This window comes from Strigops habroptila, chromosome 15 (assembly GCF_004027225.2).
Source record: "Strigops habroptila isolate Jane chromosome 15, bStrHab1.2.pri, whole genome shotgun sequence".
NCBI lineage: Eukaryota > Metazoa > Chordata > Aves > Psittaciformes > Psittacidae > Strigops > Strigops habroptila.
The window spans coordinates 4,499,161-4,515,630 of NC_044291.2; the positions used below are offsets into that span (position 1 = coordinate 4,499,161).

The 16,470-nt window shown below is 43.7% G+C and overlaps 1 protein-coding gene across 5 annotated transcripts in view; it reads left to right on the forward strand.

Moving 5' to 3' along the window:
* The window catches only part of DDX31 (DEAD-box helicase 31), a 57,184-nt gene that overhangs the window by 12,627 nt on the left and 28,087 nt on the right, over positions 1-16,470 (forward strand). For all 5 annotated transcript variants that reach the window (XM_030506782.1, XM_030506778.1, XM_030506779.1 and 2 more), the window contains 8 exons: positions 1,060-1,124; positions 1,995-2,114; positions 2,485-2,591; positions 3,328-3,557; positions 3,897-4,073; positions 6,729-6,788; positions 12,718-12,768; positions 14,795-14,934. In XM_030506782.1, coding sequence (XP_030362642.1) covers positions 1,060-1,124; positions 1,995-2,114; positions 2,485-2,591; positions 3,328-3,557; positions 3,897-4,073; positions 6,729-6,788; positions 12,718-12,768; positions 14,795-14,934 — 950 coding nt within the window. The remainder of the gene's footprint in view (positions 1-1,059; positions 1,125-1,994; positions 2,115-2,484; positions 2,592-3,327; positions 3,558-3,896; positions 4,074-6,728; positions 6,789-12,717; positions 12,769-14,794; positions 14,935-16,470) is intronic.

The window sequence follows — 16,470 nt, forward strand, 5'->3', positions numbered from 1 at the left end:
GTTGAAGTTTAAAGTATTTCAGTCTTCCTTCATAGCAATTAGAAGTTGTTACGAGTGGACTTTCGATGTCCTTCAAAGGGTGAAGTCTGGATTGACCCCCTTTCATTTTTCTTTGTTACGTATAATGTATAATGACCGTTGAGTCCCGTGTAAACTGCCCCAGCGACCCAAAGCAGAAGATTTAGATTGTGGTCTGACTGGAGAGTTTAGTATGATGGTGTAATTACGGAGAGAGAAAAAGGTTGGTTGGGCTGCTCCTGGCGCAGTTAGTTTAATGCCAACTGCCTGCATCTTGCTTAGACATCTTCCTTATTTTAAGCCTTAAAAAGAAACTCTTTTTGTAGTAACTATTTTGTTGGAGCATTTCTGGCGAGCAGTGACCCGTGCAAACTTAAGCCTATTTACTAGTCATGCATTTGTGTGATCTTTACAAGCTGTGCTCTGCTTCTGTCCTGCATTTCCTCTCGAGTGAGGCAATGGCAGTACTGTGCTTTGATTATCTCCCCTGTAAATACTGGGCAATATTCATTGGATTCAATGAAGGATTGGACCTCATTAAAGTAAGTGGCAAAAACCCCTGCCAGTATCAATGAGACTGATATTTAATGTCCACAGCCACGGTGACTGTGTGCATGCAGGGGGGTGTGTGTGTATGTAAACTTCATAGGTCCTGGCTTTTTCTGAAGTTTTCCTTGGCCACAGGAAGATCTTGCTTAAAGGCAAGATGAAGAAATAGCATTGTAGCTTGTCTTTGAACATTTAGGCTACATGGGGAGAAGGAAAAGAAATTTATTATGTGATTGGAACTGGTGCAAAAATGATTGCATTTCTATCTTCCTAGACAATGTGGGAAGCAAGTAACATGGCTGGAACTAAAGGTGCCATTGATATGTAGCTGTGGGTGAGAGAGTGCATGTGGGCTGTATGTGTTAGATCAAATCAGATGCACACTGCTGTCAGCCCCAGTCCTTTCTCTTTTTGCTGAGAAACATCATTTTTTGGATTAGGGTATGTCCCTTTATTAAGAATCTATATTGGTCTTGGTTTTCTTTCTTGTAGCCATTTGCCTGGATTGTGCCTGGAGTGCTAATGGGGGGAGAAAAGAGAAAATCGGAAAAAGCCAGGTAGGAAGCCAAGTTCTTAAATTGTATTTTGGGTTCTTCTGTTCTACAGCGTTTTATCTGTTGCTCTTCTTTAGAGTGCTTTTCTTACTGGGAGAGAGGATTGTGAGTTTGGATCAAGCTGTGATCCCCCTGGATCTTACACAGACAGAGTGGCTGGGTCAGCAGGAAGTATTCACTTCCCCCAGTTGGATCTATTTCTAAAATGTTGATGAGCCTTCTGAGAAGATGATCTCTTGTGTCAGTATTTTTTTTCCTCTTCTGACAAACACCTGTATTTGCTTACCACCGAGTGCTGTCTACAGTATTTGTTATGGGGGAAATTGCTTTCTGGAGAAGAGATTTCCTGGTGTTAAAAATCTCTTTCTTTTCCCTTTTCAAGAATTGAAGTGTAAGCTGGTAATCCAAAATGGAATTTTAATTTCTCTCTGTATAAGCATACACAAAAAGAAGTTTCCTCTCGACAGCAAAAGAAGTTTAATCTTGATAGTAAAAGAGGTACTCAATTAGAAAAGAAAACCTAGCTTGGGTGGTTTGGATTTTTTTAGTATTATTAATATTTCTTTCTACCCTGTCCTTATCACTCAGTATGCCTCTGAGTATCGATGATGATCAAGGATAGAATTTAGCTGTGCAATAAATTTCAGTTTTAATCAGTGAGAAAGTACCGTCCCTGCTAATTTTATGCCATGGCCATAATGTTTTCCTCTGTAGGTTGCAGTTCCTCACTCTAGGTTCCTATTCCAGAATTACTGCTAACCTGTGTGTTTTCTTTTCCTTTCCTTTTTTCTTGTTTCTTATTATCTTTATTTTTGTGTTTTCTGTTTTGTTTGTTTTTGTGGATGGTTTTTGTTTTGATTTTGATCTAAACAGATTACGTAAAGGAATAAATATCCTCATTTCAACTCCTGGTCGCCTGGTTGATCACATCAAGTCCACAGAATGTATTCATTTCCGTCGCACTCAGTGGCTGATTATTGATGAAGCAGACAGGTAAGCTTCCAGGTGTTTAGATGTTCAGAATAACTATGGTATCCTCTGCATCATAATTCACTAAATACAAACAAAAGATAATAATGAGGAGAGATTTTAAACTGTTCATGCTCAGTGGCCTCAGCCAAGCACCAGATGGCTGGGATTAGGAAGAAATGTCCCCTTTGGACAGATTATTGTACAATTATTCGTTGCAGAGATTCAGTGTCTTCTGACCCTGGCAAAAGTTGAAGATGGAACATGAAACTAGATGGGCCAAAGATCTGATCAGCTCTAGCACTTCCCCTCTCCCTAATTGGCTTACGTAGTATGAAGACTTTCACCTCATTCCTTCCAACAGCATCTTTCATCAGCTCTGCTGGTTTTGTAGGATCCTGGACCTGGGCTTTGAGAAGGATGTAACTGTGATACTCAATGCTTTAAATGCTGAGAGAGAGACACGTCAGAATGTCCTGCTTTCAGCCACCCTCACAGAAGGTAGGATATAGATAGATGGTGTATCTTCTAGCTGAATAATACACAGGAAACTACAAAATAATTGATTGAGTCTGATTATATTACAGCCCAGTCTGAAGTGCTTTGCAGAAGTGGAATAATGCCTACTGATTTCTTTGGGCTTATGACACTTGTCCTGTGTTACTGGAATTTTTGTATATACTTATATGGTCCTTATACATGTCTCTGAAATTCCAGATTAAATTCACCATGAACCTGGGAAGCACTGGTTTGTTTCTTTGCTTTACAAATACAGAATTAAGGCAAAAAGCTAACGACAGGACAGCCAAGTGTGGTTTGCTTGGTGTCATACAAGAGGTCAGTTGCTGAGGCAGGAATTGAGCCAGGCTTTTTGACTCCTGAACTTCTGATAGTGTGAAGGTGTGTTGGGTTTTTTTCCACACACACTGTTAGAAAACAGGCCTGCCAAACACTGTCTATCTAGTCAAAACCTTTATATAATGTAAAGTAGCCCAGTTGGCTGAAGTAGCAGCTTGTGGTGCTTTTGGGGAGTCCACAGCAGCTAAACCTGGCTAAGCCCCAGAAAGTCTGAAGTTTGCAGGGGTGTTCTGTCAGTGTCTGAGGCTCATTAGGTCCTTTCCCTTTGCTGCTTTTCACTGGAATTGTGTTAGTTGCTTTTTTTATGTGACGATCTCATCACCTTCCCCAGCAGCACCCCAGAGTGGCCCTCATGTATTTTTCATCTTCTATGATTTAGGAGTAACACGACTGGCTGATATCAGTTTGAATGATCCCATCAGCATTTCCATAGCAGATGAAACCCAGATCAAACCAGCATCACAAATGGATGGACAAGCCAGTAGTTCATCAGACTGTATGGAGCAGGAAAATTTTGCTGTTCCAGAGAAGCTCAAGCAGTATGTCATGGTGGTCCCCAGCAAATTGAGGCTTGTCACGTTAGCAGCTTTTATCCTTGAGAAATGCAAGGTGAGACTCTGTTTGCATTTATATTACTAAGCAGCCCTTTGCCCTTTCCAACTCCTTTATCTGTTACTCTGTCAAGGATAGATCTAGGGCTTTGAAGTACATCCAGTGTACAGGGAGCCACAAGAGAGCTGAGGTGCTATTGTGTCTTTCATGCTGGCACTGAGATACCTGTGCAGCATGTACTCGAACTCCTTTTGTGGGCTCAGTATTTGGTGTCAAACTCCGTTATCCTTTCCTGGATAATCATATCTCTTGAAGTCGCCCAGATCTTACAGTGATCATGGAATTGAGAGAGGCCTATAGAAATGGTTATATGCAATTTTCTTGTTTTTCTCACAGTTTGAAAAACACCACAAGATGATCATCTTTTTCTCCAGCTGTGAACAAGTGGAATTCTACTATGAGCTCCTCTTAAAGGTCCTTTCAGGAGGGCTGGAGTCAGAACAACCTGAACGTTCATCTCTCTCTTCTGCACGCTTACAGTTTCTACGACTGCATGGCAACATGGAACAGGAAGTAAGCATTCTGAAATGTCAGGATACACTGGTTTATTCCTTATTCCCTTTGATTTATTATTTTGTGGAGGAGGGCAGAAGAGAGGACAGAGAATCATTTCACCTCTAGGGGCCTCACTCTTCCATCTGCTAATGAGAATAAGAATATTGTCCCACTTCTGGAAAGTAGCTTGGTAGCTATATCTGAAAAACACAGCTGAAGAGGCAAGAGGTGTTATTTCAGCAGGCTGAGACAGCCATTCTGTATTCCCAGTGGGTGCACTAAACCATTTATGTATCCATGGTTCTCTCTTGTGCAGTCAAGACAGGCTTCTAATGCCAAAGGAAAACCTCATCCAAGCCCTGAAACATTACTACTGACTAAGTTGACCCATTAGATGGGGATGGAGCAGTTTGGCTTTGGTTTTGAAGAACAGTGTCTTGACACACTGCTCTTTTCCCTGGGATGGAATAATAGCAATTAACAGTGATTACCCCAAAGTAAGTCTAGGTTTTAGCTGGATAGGTCTGGTCGATGAGATTCGAGCTTGCTACAGACAGCTGAGAGGCCAGGGAAAGAGTGTCAAATGAACTGGTATTGCAGTGTTTCAGTAGCTGAGGGACCTGCCTTGAAAGTTCAGCCCCTGATCCTGCCCTTGATCTGTGATGGAGAGAGTTACTGCTCTGCTCTGAGCTGCACAGCAGAGATCATAAATGAATAGAGCTCTTCTGATGAAGCAAGAGGTGAAGAGCCATTGTTTTTCTCACTCATTCCCATCCTGTGGAGACCAGAAACATGTGCTTTGCTGTCCCTGCAGTCTGGCCTTTCCTCAACCTGCCTGCCTGAGCAAGTGAGCAGGCCTGGTCTGGCCCAACTCTACCCTGACCAGCTGTTAAGCCAACAGAACACCACTAAGTAGCTGGCACCAGGGGAAGGGTTTTGCCTTTTTAGTACCCAGTGTGTAATTAGTGCTCGATGTCTTCAAATTAAGAGCATTAATGGAGCTAAATTGTGGATCCCATATGGTACTGCTGAGCACGGCTGCTGTCATTGTCAACAAGATACAGCGTGCTCTCTTCTTTAATTTTTGTCAGCAGAGGATTCAGTGTGTCAGCAAGGCCCAAGTTTCCCTTCTTTCCTGGAACAGTACCCCTAGCTGGGAGTCAAATATGTGAGGTTCTTTCTGTATCATCAACATAACAAGACATTCACTTAATCTATAGAACTCTGAGGAGCAAGGCTTTTGAAACATGGGAACAAGGATAGTTTAGAAGGAGGAAGCAAAAGGCACAGGAGGGAAATGGGTATGGTGTTTCTGAGGCCAGAGACAGCCTAAGCTATGAAAAGAAAAAGAGTAAATGGAATCAGATCAAAGGAGTGTGTGTGTGTGTGTGGTTATTTCCCATAGCTAAGGAGAGGGAGTGTAGGTGGGTAGATGGTACTGGCAAATGAAGACCACATGCCACTGAGGCCTTTGGTTATTAGTGCTCAGAGATTGTCTTGTGTGATAGCAAATATCAGGATGTAATGTGGGTTGAAGGATCAGTTTCTGTTGCTTGTGTCAAGAAAACAACACACCCTTAAGTAGTTAGTTAAACTAACTGGCGTGTGTTTAGGAAGGTTTGGGGACTGACAAAGCCCTTTTGAAGGTGAGGAGCCATACTGGTGGGTTCCTGCAGTTCTGGGGCTCAATGGCTCACAGGCTACTGGTGGGGTAATTTGGGGTCTGGGGGCTGTGGACAGCCCTGTCTGGGAGCCTGAGCTCGTGGTAGAAATGGGGCTGCAGGAATTCTGATGCAGACCAGCAATGAGGACAAGGCTGGGGAGCTCTTGCCTCTGACACTCACAGGAAGGAACAACCTTCATCCCAGTGTCAGCAGCCCCATTGGTGGCCCTCGCCAGCACGAGGCCTTTTCTTGTGGGAAGGCCATGGGAGGGTATCCTGGGAGCTCTGTGGCAGCTGCCTGCAGGGCCCGGGAGTCCTGTCTCCTTGCCCCCTTGGGCAGGGGTTTCTAGCCAAGATCTCCTCCCTCCTGCCCTGTTACTTTGAAGACTTATCCCACAACAGTTCATGTGAGCAAGTGTGCAGCTGAGCATCCCCAATACTTAATAATTACTCAGTTCAGTGACTGTCTGCATGCCTCATTGGGCACATGATGAAGCTGATCTGTGGTGATGTGATTATATCACTGTGTCAACCAAATGGGCTTATCCTGCCCATCTTGTGACTGGACAGACAAGATGTCCAGGTTTTTCTTGCATTCACAAAAGCCTGTGCTGCCCATAAAGTATGCCAGTGCTTCTGTTGCTGCTGCCTAATCTTTTTTGGATCCCCTTTCCATGTAAAACATTAACTGCTTTCTAACATACATAGCCCATGCTCCTGTGCAAACCCTGGAGGTGTTGGCTGCTTTGATTTGGACAAAGGCATTCAGGCTTGCCCCAGATGCTCTGCCTTCCTACCCAGGACCACAACTGTATGCCATAGATATATATTTTTTTCCATTTGCAGGAAGAGTCTGACTGGAACTAGTGTAGTCAATTCCTTTGCTTTTGAAGCTCTACATGATCTAGTGAACAAGGCATAGTTGCTAAATTGTTACGTTAGCTAATTTGCTTTGTGTTTGATTGTAATGTGCGTAAGCAGTCTTCCATTTTTCTGTTTCAATCCTCTAGGAAAGAACAGAGGTCTTCCAGGAGTTCCTGAAATCCAAGACGGGCATCTTGCTTTGCACTGTAAGTAACTTGGAGTCCCTTTGCAGCTCCACGCTAATGGGCCTGTCTGATACCTAATGGTAGAGCAGAGGATTTGGCACTGAGCTCTAATTCCAGCTCGCTGTCTGACCTTGAGGAAAGTCATCTCCTTTTTCTGCATCTCACATGTCAAATAAGGACCAGTGCCCTCTTTGCAAACGTGTACATGATCCTTTCCTGCAAGGTAGCACATACAGGAAAATCGTATGTCTGATTCAAGAGGCCTCTAAGTATTTTGCATGGTCTTACATCTGGAAAAATCTGATCATTTGAAGCTGGAACCTTGCTCTCTAGATACAGTCAGTAGAATGCAATCCTCATTTGTAGTATGCCCCAGAACTGCCAGGTAAATTGGATGTAAAGTGATATTTCCCATCTTAGTGACTACCCCAAGGTTAAAAACAAAAACCTGCAGGGATGGAAGGGAAGCCCAACCAGAGAATGGTGTCACTAGAAATGCACACGCTCTGCTGCTCTCCGTGCTTTGCCCTTCAAGCTTCCTTCAAGGGTGCTGAGGGAGAAATTCTTGTCCTCTACTGAAGTTTGCTGGCACCCTTGTGCTGTGGTGGCACCTTCCTCTTCTCGTTTCTGACCTGTCGGTGCCACAGCTAGCCTGCTGCAGTGGTGCAGAAGGCTGCACGATTTGCTCTCTAATAGTGGCAGCTGTTGATCTGAAAATGTGTGAATCTTGGCGATTTCTACCCACCGCAAACTTGTAAATTACAGCGATCGGGAGTAATTAGAGCTGAGAAACCCTCTCCGGCTCTGAAATGACTCCTCTTCTTGCAGCAGATTATTCTTAAAGGAAACTAGTTGCCCTTTTTTTTTTCAGAGTGGGGGGTGAATTTTGTCTTTTGAATGCCTGAGTTCAAACTAGGGCTGCCATGTGGATGGGAGTGTTTGATTTAGTCTTGCCAAATTATGTATTGTATCACCTGTAAAATTGTACTTGTTCGTGCTAGTCTTGGCCTTGCATGTGTGTACAACCTTTCAGTGATGTGGTCAAGGTCAAAATGCATCTTTGCAATGCATAAGTGTAACTATAACTTGGTTTACATGTGTACAGAGGTAATAAGTCAATGTCTTAACTGAGGAGGATAACAAAGCTTAAATCACTCAGTGGTGTAGATTAAGTGTTTTGAAGATAAAAAGTGTTTGGTAAATTCTAAATAATAGCTGAACTTTGTTATGCTTCATGTACATGCTGTTTTTAATGAGAAATTTTGGGGACATGTCTTGTTAAACTGAAATTTAAGTTTATAAGTTTGGAAAGACAGTGAATGCTCAATTTTAGACAAAGAGAAAATGGAATCATTGCAATCACTGGAATATCAGTTCTGGGGTGAGACTGCTCAAAAGGGAAATGCAGCCTGTGACAGGAAAAATCTGCCAGGAAATGTACAGCTGTTGACAAGGTAGGAGGAAGAATAAGTTGGATAAAGAAATCCCAGTAGATGAGATCCCCATCTTGAGACACTGGAGATGTGGTTTGATTTCCTGCCATGCCACAGACTCTGTGCAAGTGGATATGGAATTGTGATGACAAGGCAAGTAGCCACACGTCAGCTGAGCAGCGATAGTTGTGTGTTTGCTTCTGACCTGTCAAAAATGGGAGGTATTGTGAATTAACCTAGATTGCCATGAAGAGGGTAAAGTAATGCATTTATCGTAACCCTCCTTCATTTCCATCTAAGCTACTTTGCGTTTACTGCAAAGCAGGGATGCAAATCCTGACAGTTACTGTTACTGTGGCTCAGCTGGCACATGGTTAGCACGTTAAGCACAGTAAGTTGTGTGTCTGAGTCCAAAATCTCTCTGTGCTTCAGCTCCCCATCTGTAAAATGGGGATAGTAGCACTGTTCTATCTTACAGAGATGTTGGGAGGACAAATGCATTGAAACCAGGAGGTGGCCTGTTACCACAGTAATGGGGACCATATGGACACCTTAATATAGAGATACACTTTGCACTAGTCCCACATTACAGGTGCCTCCCCAACGCAGATGTCCAAAGGGCAGCCAGGCACTGCGACCACCTCCTGCCTGCGAGGGCATTGCTTTTTCTGATGCTTTTCTTCATATCAGCAAAAAGGTTTTGCAGAAAGAGGGTTCTGTTCTTTTTACTGCAAAATCGTGTTTTGTGCCCACGAAATCTTGAAACCTGGCTCACAAAAGAGCAACACAAATAATGTTGCTGTCCTTCCCTTGTCCCTTATGCCATGTTCTCCACCCATCTTTCCGCTCTAGTAAGCAATGGGACCTGCTGTTCCTTTTATTAATTTGCTCTATGTCATATGTATATTAATATATTCCATAAAATATTTTTGCCAGACAATATAAGCTGGCAGACAAGAAAATAAAGGAAGGGCTGTGTATCTCAGAGGGTCTCATCCAGATTTATTTCTCTCTCCTTCACTGAAGTTCTTTGCAGCTTCCTTTGGGATGTGCCTTTTAAACAAGTTCATCTCTTCCAGGGAGAGAGGAAAGATCATTTGGAGATTGTTTGCTGTTTACTCAGTCACGCTAACTCATCTTGCCAGTTTTCTGGCGGCCCCAGCCAAGAGCTTTCACCTCTGACAGCTTCTGTGCTCTCCCCTTCCTCCTCTGATTACGCAGCCCAATCTGTCACCCTGCCGACGGGGGTCTCTATCCTGCTGATGGCTTTCCACACTCGGCAGTAATGACTTTTGGCAGGCCGGGAAGGCGAGAGAGCTTCTTCCCCAGCTTGGAGAGCCGTTAGGCCCTCTCTGCCTGTTAGCTAAAGCACTTTGTGAGGTTCTTTGGTAAATAAATGAGTCATTTTAATCCAACTGACAGCCTGGCACCTGAGCAAGCTGCCTTCCATCTGTACTTCTAGGCCTCATGTAGGCAGCCAATTGTCAAGCTCAGGGCCTTCAAGACCTCACCATTGAGTGTCTTTCAAAAGCAACTTTAGCAATTTCCTTTGCCCTAATTAGATTGTGTGAGAGGGACTGAACAAACCAAGGCCCTTGCAAAACTTTTGTGGCTGTGTCTGTTGGATCTTCTACAGTGCCTTGCTTTTGGTCTGACCTTTCTGCCCTTTGCTGCCTTGCACCCACCTCTCTGTACCCCATTACCACAAGCACAGGCTGGTAACATGAATTGTTAGAAGCAGAAATTTCAGCATTTTTAGGGGTCCTCAGGTGGATTGTACCTTGGTACTGTGCCATTCTGTGGCTTGCAGTTGGGATGGGGGCAGGAATATGGTTAAGGCTTCAGGTCATCACATTTGCTTGGCATCTGGGTTTTCTTTAAAATTGCACTGGTGTAGGTTATTTCTCCTTTCTCCTCTTAGATGCCACTTAATTCTCCCTTTGGTTGCCCATTGAAAGGAATCAGTGGTGACTTGCTGATTCTAGATCAGCAATTCGTATTCCAGATTTCCCCGTTATTAAGGAATGGTGGTGTGAGGTCATGCATGGAAAGGGCAATACTGTCTGTGGCAGTGGAAAAGTAGTACATTAGAAATCTATTGGGCTTTTTGGAAGAGCACTGGCAGGTTAGTGATTCTGTGTGTGGAATAAATGTAGTGCTAGCAAAACTGGATGACTGTTGCTTGAGTTGTATTCTTTCCTGGTATGGTGACCCACAAATACTTTCTAAAGATCTGAGAAGCGGGAAGCTCATGGGCTCTGCCAGCAGGGGAAAGCAAATCAACTCAAAACTTTTTATCCTAATTCTACCTTGCTGCTGTGTGCTGTGGTCTTTGAGGAAAAGGAGCTACAGGAGACGCAGGTGGACTGATACTGAGGAATCTTTGAGAGTTTGCAAAACACTCCAATTACCAGTAAATCCCAAGACACTTCTGATAGAAAGCCAAGTTAAACCCCAGGAGAATAGCTGCTGATATGTGGCAGTAACAGCTGAGTGGAGTTGGTGGGATTGTGAAGGCAATAGTGAGTGCAAGGCTGATGATGGGAGAAAGCCTCCTCCAAAAATGTTGTCCCTGGCTATTTATTAGGCTTTTGGTTAACTATTCAACTTCTCTGCATGCTTTGGCTAATGCATATGAGAACAATACTGTCTGCAGCAGTAGTTTCCCAGCCAGAGGTGTTGAGAAAAAGGTATCTTAGAAGAGGAGAGAAAAAATCCTCATGGATGAGAGGGATGGCTCCTGCCCCTGCTGTCTCCTTCTCTTCCGCATGTTGGAGGTGCCTGCTCCTGACCACAGGGGCAGCTTGGCTATCTGTTTATTTTGGGTAAGCTGACCCTGCCGCAAGGTGACAGTCCTCCCATCAAACACAGCCTTCCCTAGACTACTGGGTATGAGAAAGAGCACAGTATAGGAAAAGACCAAAGACTTGTCAGCATGGAAATGTGTAACAAGGCCAACCTGATCGGAATGAGGCATCAGCACTCCTGTCTGATTGTGCTGTAGAGTTTATAATCTTGTTATCCTGGTAACTGCTGTACACGGTCCCCGACTTCTCTTGATTTATTTCCTCCAACCTCCTTTAAATGGCTTTTTGTGCATCTGTTCATTCTGACTCTGGGAACAAGTCGCTGCTTAATGAGCGTGTTGGAGCGAAAGTGTGTGTTATTTCAGAGTGGGCGCTGTGGAAAGTGTCTCCTCTTTTACTGCAGTTGGAGGCACAAAGCAACCTGGCTAGTGCTTATGGGAAGGCCTTTGCTGCCAAAACATCAGCTTCCGAGTCTTTTAACGTGTGTGGGAGTTGCATGAAAACACTTCAGTGGGTGGCTGACACATTTTTAGTACATTAAGCTCCTGCTTACGTTCTTAATATATTCTATTTTGCAACTAGCTAAAAGATACATGTGTTCCAAAACATTTCCTAACAGAGTTAAATCTGCACACCTGCTCTGCTATTGTGTGTGGTGAATGTAAAATCCAAGGAGTATGTGAGGACATTACTAATGAACAGAAAATCAAGAAGGGAGATTGAAACATGTTTATGCTCTCTCTCCGTTTTGAACAGTATTTACACTCACTTTTCTCTTTGAAAGGGTATGTTTTTTCGAGCTATACTGGCTGTGGATAACTAAAGGGTCCCATTCCAGTCCTTCTCCAAGTTGATGGGTTTTCTCACCAGCTGGCACATCAAATAACAATGCTGACAGCAGCTTCAGACTTGTTTCTTCAGGGCTGAGTTTTGCTTCTCCAAATAGAAACAAGACTGGTGAAAATCTCAGGGGTAGCTGAAGTCCCCTCTCCTCAAGCTGTACTCCAGCTTCCTGCAGGTTCTAATAAATTGTTTGTTGACCAAAAAAAGTGACCTGCAAGTCACCTGCTCCTCAACTTCAGCCCATCACCTAGGAAACAACTAATGATTTGTAGGTGGAGATCAGGGCGTCTTTGGGCATTCCACTCAAGGCCTACGATCCTTGACCATTGGCTGTATGGCCATTTTCCTCTTCATCATAAGCAGCTAGGTTTTAATTCTTAGGCCTTCTGTGAAGAAAAGTATGCTCAGAAATAGTGATGCCTTCCAGAGATTTCCTTCTACCTCTCTCATTGTTTGGGTAGTAGGTGCCTATGAGCAGATGTGTTTTCATCAGTGAAACAAACTGAAGAACCGAAGGTATCACTGCCATTAAGACAGTTGATTCTCTCAGATATAATATAAAGGGACTGTAACAGACTGCTGTAACTCAACACCACTCTCCTGAAAGAGGTGGTTTTATATCCTCCAGGCTTTGGGCCATAGTAGTGGATCATTTCTATTGTATTAGTCTGTTCACAATACTCCTTGTGTTTTAAACCCTCAATATTATTTCTGACCTTTGGTCCATCTCTCCCCGAACAAGGCACGTAAAATTCCTACTTGCATAGCTAGTTGTTTCCTGGCATAATTGCCATCCCAGAAGATTTCTTACTTTGCTGATATCTTCAAAGCATTTTTACTAAAGTAATTTCCTTATTAATTTTAAAGGATGTTGCAGCACGTGGGCTAGACCTGCCTCAAGTGACATGGATCGTGCAGGTAGGTTTGCTGTGTGTGTATGTGTGTACCTATGTATGAAGTGCAGTCTTGCTCAGATGAAATCCCTCTCCTGTCCAGTCCCTCTTTCTGCAGCTTGCTGGTCTTTGTGCTGATGCCTACAGGTGTGGGAGACCCACATGTTCCTGGCTGCAGGATGGGGACTCAGGGTTTTGCTAGGATACAGCATTGTTATCATACCTTTGGTTTTGATAGTCTGTTTTCCTCTTCAATAACTCCAGTGTTACCAGCTGTATAATAGTATTTTACAGGCTGGGAGGAAATGCCCTCCATTTCCCCCTACAGGAAGCCAAATCTTGTTAAGTACTGACCATCTCTATTACAGTTTTGTGTTTCTGTGCTTCTCAGCTTGCTGGGGAGGCAGTTCTGTTAGGAGTTTATGTGTGATCCTAATGTTAAACATTGAGTAGCCCAATAGTGTCTGTGCAGTGACCCCTGAACGTTGCAAGTGAGGCTTTGCTGGGTTGGAGCTGTAAGCCTTCAGCTTTCAGTAGAACTGCATAGTTCAGATTTTCCCTGGTCAAAAACCGACAACCAAACAACAAAAAAAACCCACTGCTGCATTGCTGTTGACAGAAATATTGTCTTGGAAAAAAAAAAATAGAAACTAAGGGAGATGGATTGAACCTTAAAAATAGCAGCCTGTCGTATCAAAGAGGAAGCTGAGAGCATGAAGTAGATCTCATTTTTATAAAAGATTAATAATTAAGAAAAGGTGAGTTGAATTGAGGAAAAACTGATCCAGAGATTCTCATGTATCAAGTGACACCTGGGTAAAAAGAACAGGGCTCAGAGCCTCAACAAGGCTTTTTAATTTCTACCTCATCCCTTCAGGTAACAAATTTGATTTTAATTTTGTGTTTTTAAAAAAGAAAGGTTTTGCAGCAGCTAGCTAGCTGGAGAAGGCTGGGGAAGTGAAGTCTTTAATTCCCAGATCTGTATATTAATATAATTTAACCAAAGATATAGTTGCCAGTGTTAGAACGCAGTGCAAATTACCTAAAGCCCTGGGAGACTTCTGTGTGTCCAGAAGGCGAAATCTCAGCTGTCCTGAGAGCTGTGTCCAAGAGCAAGGACCTGCAGGGAGCAATTAGATTGCTCACAGCATCTTACTCACACCTCTAGCCAGTAGAAACTTTGCCAGAGGGCACAGGTATAAACACTATAGTGGGCTTTGGTGGTTGGGTTTTTTCCAGTTAAACTGCTGAGGGCTCATTTCTGAGCAGTATCTCTGTGCATGTTCATTTTTCCAGGAAAGAGAGGAGGGGGGAAAGAATAGGGGGAGGTTAAAGGGAGGGAAATATGTCACCCTTTATCAGATCTTGCAAATAGCTGGGCAGTTTTCATTCCCAGTGAAGTAAATGAGAGGCACCACTATATTGGGGATGACTTTAAGCAACGTTTTTATGCTGCCTGATAGTTGTACATGGGAAGAGAGTTGTTACCTGCATTTTACACTGCTGAAAGCACTTACTCCCTCATCTCTCTTAGATTTTTTTCTTCTCTCCAGTAACCAGCTATGATTTGCTTTAATCAAAACAAAGCAATTTAGCCCAAGTCCAAATTTGAATCAGTTATCTTCTATTTGATGACACAGAGCAGGCGGCTTCCTGCTCCATTGGGGCACTATGGTTTAAGGTCTTTCTGAGATTTTTTTTATTTTATTTTATTATTTAAGGGAAGCAAACAGGTTCCTGATGTGCCTGTATAGAAATAAAATGTAAAAGGCAAAGAGAGACACTGAGATGGAGAAGCCGTCCTATTATCTGAAAGTTGGCCAATGTGTCACATTCACATGTCAAAAAACTGCTGGGGCTGAGGGGGCTGAGTGATGGTTACAGGGATGAGCCTGATGGGCTCTTTATAAACAGGCCAATTCCGAGGGAGGTGCAGCGTGTGGGGTTTGCTAAGATCCCTTTTGTTTCAGATGAGCGGGCTGTGTCGTTCATAATTAACACGCCGTGTTCTGTTAATTCCTTTTTTCCCTTCTCATGTTCCCTCTTTGAAGTATAATGCTCCGGCTTCACCTGCGGAATACATCCACCGGATCGGGAGGACGGCTCGCATTGGCTGTCACGGGAACAGCCTGCTTGTCCTGGCGCCTTCGGAGGCAGAATATGTCAGCTTGCTGGCTTCTCACAAGATTAAGTGAGTCAGAAACGCGAACAAAAGTTTCAGCTCATCCTTGCTAATTAACCTTCCGTGGCACTTGCAGCGGGACTGTGTCTCGTGCAGGTTTTAATAAGAATTTATTAATTCTTGTGATCCAGGACCGGCCCCAGACTAGCAAAAGGAGAAAAGGAAAGTGTGTGAAAATCATCAGCCTGACAGATTGTGTGTGAGTGCGTGTGTGTGGTGAGGGGCAGAGAGGAGACGATAGTCAGAGATCCTTTGCACTCCATTGTTATCTGTCTGGCCCTGGGTTCAAATTGTGGCTATGTGGAGATCACAAGTCAAATGAGCCTGTCAAATGCTAACTGGCCATCTGCCTGCATAGCACCATATTGTCAGAGATTGTGATTTCTCTTCAGGAGAGATCCGGCGGGGAAATAGCAAGGGAGCTGTGGGTCATACCTGGCACGTAATTGGCCAAGATGAGTTGTGCAAGTGGCTTGTGACAGGAATAGTAGGGCCTTCTGCAAGTGGTGAGTGCCCAGTGCGGTCCTGGAAGGTAATAAGGGGGGCGGACTCTGTAGTCCAAAAGTGGGGTGTGCTTCCCAGCTAGCTCAGAAAGCTGTTTGACCATCTCTAGCTCGGACTTGGGAGTAGGCAGTAAGGAAAGCATGGAAGGGTGGGTAAGGACCAGCCCAGTGTGCAGTCAGCTACCTGATGGCCAACCTATGATGAGATTTTGGTCCAGCTTCCTTGTGCAATGGTCCTTTTGTGAAGAAAAACCACAAGAATCTGCTCAGCATTGATAGTCAGGAGTGCCATCAGGTCTCAAGCCTCCTCAGCAGTCAGCTGGATGTATGTGACTCTCCTTGCTACCTGCTCTGCTGTCTCTCAGCATTTCAGAACATCAGCCAAGTAGAGTCTCTTCAGTGTTGTACTAGTGTTCGTGGAGCCCTGTAAACTCATGCACAAATTAGTTCTCTCTTATTTCTTGTGTTTATGTCGGGTGGAGCTGCTCGGAGTCGTATTTGGGTTTGCATCCTTGAAACAAACAAATGTTGGCAGTAAATACAGGCTTATTCTAGGCTGTGAGCCATTTAGTGGTCTAACAAAGAGCCATCCATCATCCCAGGTAACTATCTATTAAGCAGACACCAGCAAGACATGGAGGGCTAAGCTGACAGGGGTTTTTTTCATGTAACAAACAGCACTGACATTTAAAGGTGAAATCCCACATAATTGTGAATTTTTAACTCCCAAGTGGAAAGTTCTATTTTTCTATTTTATAATATTTTGGAAGTGTTGGAAGAAGCAGAGGGAAATTTCCCTCCTTTTTTATTTTAAATGTTAATGCTTCTATCCCATTTTGTTGTTTCTTAACAAGTTTAAGGAGCAGTGTCACTCTCACTGGTAATTATATCTGCTGAGGAGACCTCTTGAGCTCACCATGTTCTTCATGGATCTGTAGAAGACTGCTGAATGAGCAGAGGGAGGTTTCTTTTAATACTTCTTTTTTGCTCCACTTCTCAAATCAACAGAGCCCAACAACTCTGGGGATGGTCTTTTCTTCTT